The 5868-nt window shown below is 43.4% G+C and overlaps 1 protein-coding gene across 1 annotated transcript; it reads left to right on the forward strand.

The window, feature by feature from the left end:
- Positions 1-2516: 2516 nt before the first annotated feature.
- On the forward strand, positions 2517-5126 carry FIBRA_05546 (uncharacterized protein; the record flags this gene model as incomplete). The annotated part of the gene is made up of 15 exons (XM_012327308.1): positions 2517-2568; positions 2625-2876; positions 2928-3031; positions 3081-3263; positions 3326-3336; positions 3393-3509; positions 3569-3795; positions 3853-3942; positions 3996-4044; positions 4107-4250; positions 4316-4459; positions 4514-4757; positions 4814-4904; positions 4958-4989; positions 5049-5126. 15 exons carry the CDS (start codon positions 2517-2519, stop codon positions 5124-5126), a joined length of 1818 nt encoding a protein of 605 aa, XP_012182698.1.
- Between the last annotated feature and the right edge of the window lie 742 nt (positions 5127-5868).

The following is a 5868-nucleotide window of genomic DNA, read 5'->3' on the forward strand; positions in this document are numbered from 1 at the left end:
GTAGCAGTGGACATGGAGAATAAGCAGTGTATGAGCTACTAGTGAATAGTAGTATACTCAAATACTCAAGTGAAGTCACTCTATTTCGAGCCCAGTAGAGCCTTCGTCATCACACAATATACCTCCAGTCCCCGACGGAATTTTCACTGGGCATGAGTGCCCAGCCTCACCACAAACCACAAGAGTATAATTTAAGAATGTAAAGGTTCATCCATAATTCCCATAGTTCTTCTACATGTATTGTATGGTGCCCACGGTTATGACTTACCTGAGTTGGCACCTAGCGCTGGTCATACATGCGCCAAACGTCGCGTCCAGTATGGCCGTAATTAGCAAAGCAGGAGCATGAGGAACTGGTGTCCAGGAGAGAAGATTGCTCATGATACAGGTGGAAACCCCTGGAAGTTCCGAGTGGATGATTGCAAAGATTTTACTCTGCCAGACGGAAGCCAAGAGCTGGTGTGCATGTGGTTGTCTGCGGACACATTCTCTTGTGAAGGGGGCACTGCAAATATTACATTGCTGCATGTGTAGAGGGCCAACACATGAGGCATCTGCTCTCGGATAGCTGACAGATAGGGATTAGGCGCTCTCTTAGTCGAGACTTGAAGCCCCTGCACATGTGCACCCTGAGATCAGCTCTCAATGTCTTGTACTTGACATAAGCGGCTTAAGACGTAGGAGTCAGATGTGCTTACCTTAGAGCTACCCAGAAGATTCATTAAGCACTCATTCTGTCTAGAAGCGGTGTGCAATCAACACTAGACCAGAATATATCAGCACCAAGCAAATACTAGAGAATGAGTTGCGACGTTGTCATTTTCAAGTGAGAGCTTCAAGTTGATGAATAACCCTTGTATATTAGTGTTGTTCTTCTTAGGCTGAAGTACCCGTGCCCTTTCGTTCGAATACCAAGACTGAACAGGACTTGTGTCCATTTTCACACATATAGTTCCGTTGTTGCCTGATCTTGGTCTGATCAAGATGATGTAGCCTATGGTTCCTGTGGATACCACGAGTGCTTACTTCCGCTCGTTTGATCTGTGAGCACTGGAGCCAATCTGTGTTTGATCGTACTAGTCCCCCCTATGCCCTATACGTCTGACTGTATCTATCACTCCAGCTACTACCTGGAAGACCTGCTGATACTGTCTAGGTCTGCAGCCCTATGTGCCACTGGCACGCCTCCCCTTCCTGAATCTATGACCCGGTGTATATCAAACTCTTGCCCGCCGTACCCTGTTATGCATGCGATTAAGCCGCAATATGTAGATGTACTCACCTGTGGACCTGCTACATTATTTATGCATAGCAAACAAGCCCTCCATTGGGGCCGTCCTATTGCAATACTGTCCTGGAGGTGATGGTAAACTTAAAATATCAGTTCCCACGTCTTGTCAACTGTGTGCACAAGATGGAACAAGCTCACGTCAGGTCCTCTTCCACAAAACTTCCTTGCGTTTGTGCAGTTTGATACGCGGAGCCTACCATATGGCGTGGATACAAGCACCAGGCTGCTTCCAGATCACATTGGTGGCCTAGAAGTGCATTGATAACTCCCTCGTGAATGCGCGAACGATCAGAAGGTAGGGAGAATGGTGACACACGGCTCACTGCCTCGTTGTGCGGAGCCCAAACTCTCTCCACTTCCGACTCAGGAATTCCCAGAGCAGAGCGCCGCAAACGCTCTTGCAGTGTCGGCTCAGGGTCTCGGCGTCTGAGACGACAGTCGTGTGCATATTGCACTTATCTATCAATCCGAACTCCAAGCATGGTGAAAAATTGGAGAAGTCCCGTAGGATTATGAGTTGCCATTCAAGAGTTTCGGAGTTGAGTCCTTATTTTTGATCTGTGAGTATGCATGCGTAAAGGAGATCAACATGAGCAATTAATGATATGCAGTCTTCGGTTTCTTACCCATCTGCGGCCATAGAGTCCACGGCTTCATTGATCGTCTCTATAAAGAGGGATGCACGTTCGAAGGGGTTATTTCCTTGCCGCTGCACTGATAGGAAGATTTGACCTTAGACAGGTGGGTGGCAGACCAGCAGCAAGACGTTCAATCTTTCGGCATTCTAGTCTATTATCATGTCACATGTTGTAGTTATGCCGCGACACAGCCCACCTGTATTGGCATGAAGAGTGGATCCGTGCTTCCTGACATTGGGATCAGCCTCTGGGTAATGATAATGTCTCAAATAGAAGGTCCGAAACTTTGGTTCAACATCATGTACTGTCTTACTCATGATCCGATGACCTCTTCCTCAATCAAACTGTTGGACAGAGATGCAAACAGTGATGTTCCATTCTGTTCATGCTTGAGAGTCCGATTCCGAATGGTTGAATTCTCTATCGCAGCTATCTTCTAGACTCATCAACCTTATCAACGCTTCCAGCATCTTGCCTGAGGATCTGTGCAAACTTCGCACATCTACATCTAGCCAGTATAAAGGTGGTGTGTTAATTAAACATGGATAAATTTCATTCCTCTGCTCGAACTCTTCATCACATCTGAAATGTCTAACGTTGATTCTGCACACTTAAATGTTGATGTTATCATAGCTGGTGGTACGCATTTCACCCTGCCTTGTGTAGTGCACCAAAAGCTGACTTGACCTGCATAGGTGGCACGAGTGGCTGTGTGATAGCAAGCCGCTTAGCTACTGCTGATCCATCATTAACAATACTTGTCCTTGAGTCAGGACCAGCTACTCGTGATAATGTATCCGTTGTTCAACCTGGACGATACTTTGAGCATTTGGTGCCTACAAGCCCCACCACAAAGTTCTACATGTCAAAGGCCACCCCTAATGTAGGAGATCGCTTGCTTCCAGTGCCATGTGGACAGTGTTTAGGAGGGGGATCAAGCATTAATTGTGCGTGTCTTCTACTACAGTGCAAATCATTAATAATATGTGACATTGCAGTCATGAAATATACTAGAGCATCTGCTTCAGACTTTGATGCATGGAAAAATGATCACAAAAATCTGGGATGGGGGTGCAGCGACTTACTGCCACTTCTTCGAAAGGTTTGACTTATGTGCATATATGCTGAACTTGAATTGAGTATACTTTTAGACGGAGACATTCCAAGTAAAGCCAGGAATGGATACACATGGATACGAAGGACCACTGAAGGTTTCTTATGGTGGCCAATTCACTAACATCGGTGATAGCTTCCTGGAGACATGTGCAAAGTATGATACAAGGAGGACTAGTACAGACGATCCAAATGGGCTTTATGAGTGCAACAAGTATGGGGTATGTTCAGAAAGTTCTATATGGTCTACATAACTTGACTTGTCTGATCTGGAATATTATAGAAATGGGCAAAGTGTGTATCTGAAATTCTGTGTTAACACTTCACATTAAATTACAGCATTGTGTTAGGTGGATAGATGCCAAAACAGGCAGACGTTCAGATGTTCCCCATGGATTTATCTACGATAGGGAGCGGCCTAATCTCCAGATTTTGACAGGAGTCCAAGTAAAGCGTGTCATTTTTGAGTAAGTCTGCCAAAATATATGATCTTTTCTTCTCAAATTCACTCTACATCTTTTGGCAGGAATAATCATGCTGTCGGTGTCGAGTTCCTCCCTAACCAAAATGTGCAGCCAAACAACATGACTAGCCTTGCAGTTGCTCAAGCCCGAAAGTTGGTTGTACTATCATCTGGTGCCTTTGGCAGCCCTGCCATCCTGGAGCGATCGGGCGTGGGACAGGCATCACTATTACAAAAGCTTGGCATAGCACAAGTGGCAGATTCTCCTGGTGTAGGAGAGAACTACCAAGGTTTGTGTGTCCTGACCATATTATATGGCGCACAAGTATATTCATTAGTGAACATAGACCATTTGGGAGTCTTCTGCCAATATTATGTAGATGATGAAGCAGACTCGTTGCGTGGGATTATACAGCAGCAACCAGATGCAATCAAGGGTATGTGTAATACTATTATCAACTACTTGGCCCTTGACATATTTCTCAAATAGAACTTACTGCTCAGTGGTCACAGGATGGTTCAGGACTATTGGCACAGAAGTAAGCTGCTTTCTGTCTTGTTGTGATACTAGACCTGAATACCTACATATCACATTTTACAGTGCAATTGATGCAGGCATTAAATTGAGGCCTCTGCCAGATGAATTGAAGGAGATTGGGTCAGACTTCAGTGCAACATGGGATCGTACATTTGTTAATACACCAGACAAAGCCATTATGTGGATAGGAATAGGTGCTGTTACAATGTGAGTAGACTTCTTTATCCTGCAATAATGCCAAGTATTGATCAATACTAATGCTCTGCCCTCAGGCCTCATCCAGCTGGAATGCCTGTACGAAAATGCTGCAACCTTCTCCATTTCTTGTATTATCCAAATAGTCATGGTCACCTTCATATCACCTCTGCAGATGATATAAACTCTCACCCGGATTTCGATGCAGCATTCCTCACTGAGTGAGCATTTTTGTATATATTAGCTATGTAACTTCACTCATTGTCGATTTGCAGCAAATCGGATACTGCTTTGCTTCGATGGGGATACAAGAGACAGCGTGAATATGCCCGCCGTCTCCCTCTGTTCCGCGGAGAATTTGTGGAAGGACATCCTCTCTTCTCTGAGCAGAGCGAAGTGCGCTGCATAGCAGAGCAATCTCCTGTGGCCCCCAACTCGCCAGATCTGAAGTACACTGCTGAAGATGATGAAGTCATAGATGACTTTACACGCAAGAATTTCACCACAGTGTGGCATTCTGTAAGAGCATACTACCTGTCTAGGCTCTAGTGCTCACTATGAACTACTGTTTACAGCTTGGAACATGCGCTATGAAACCATTCAAGGATGGAGGAGTTGTGGACTCAAGGCTCAATGTATATGGGGTCCAAGGCCTCAAAGTAGCAGGTGTGTATCTTAAGCACATCTGCTGTTCTGGCATTCATATACACTTGAAACAGACCTGTCTATAGTTCCATCTAATGTTGGTGCTGTAAGTTGTGGTCATTCAAGTTATATCTTTATTTGCTAAGTTTTTTCAATATCATCCAGAATACATACTCTACCGCTCTTGTAGTTGCAGAGAAGGCTGCTACTCTAATTGCAGAGGAACTTGGTATATCTCTCTGATTTTCTCTATCAAGCCTTGCAATGCCAGGTATCTGCTTATATCTAGCTTGTATATATAGACTCAAAATGTTATCAATTTAAATTTATACAATGAGGATGTATGGAATTGCTACATGTGTATTACGTCTTGTAGTACTGGAAAGTGGCAAGCCCTTATACCAGAATATGAGATAGTGAAATTTGAGCTTGAATTTGAAGGTATATCAGTGATGTGCTTATTAGTAACAGTAGCCACTGACTGACTTTTGACCTTGAATCAAGCTTTACTTAAATGTCTGTGAAGTTGGTAGTTGCTAATGTTAAGATAAGATTGTACTGCTTGCTGAGTGATAACTGACTGTGTGGCTATAGTATCATGTTATACAAGATTGTATTGTGAAGTAAGTAGAAGAACACTCTACATTGAAATAGATATGCAGGAGCAATCTAAGCAATGTAATGAGCCCTCTAAAATATAAGAACAGTTTATAATCACATATAGAATTTTGGTGATAGCATATGGCATGTAGTGCCAGTTCTCCAAGATTGTACTGTGAAGTCAGTAGAGTAGCACTTTACATTATAATAGATATGCAGGAGTAATCTGAACAATATAATGGGCTCTCTAAAATATATTAAAAGTCAATAACTAAATATAGAACTTTGTCAATAGCATATAGCACACAGTGTCAGTTTCTCAACTTGAAAAATTGGATTGTGAAGTAAGTACAGTAATACTTTATACTGAGATAGATATACAGGA

The sequence above is a fragment of the Fibroporia radiculosa genome (genome assembly GCF_000313525.1).
Source record: "Fibroporia radiculosa TFFH 294 genomic supercontigs, scaffold4689, whole genome shotgun sequence".
NCBI lineage: Eukaryota > Fungi > Basidiomycota > Agaricomycetes > Polyporales > Fibroporiaceae > Fibroporia > Fibroporia radiculosa.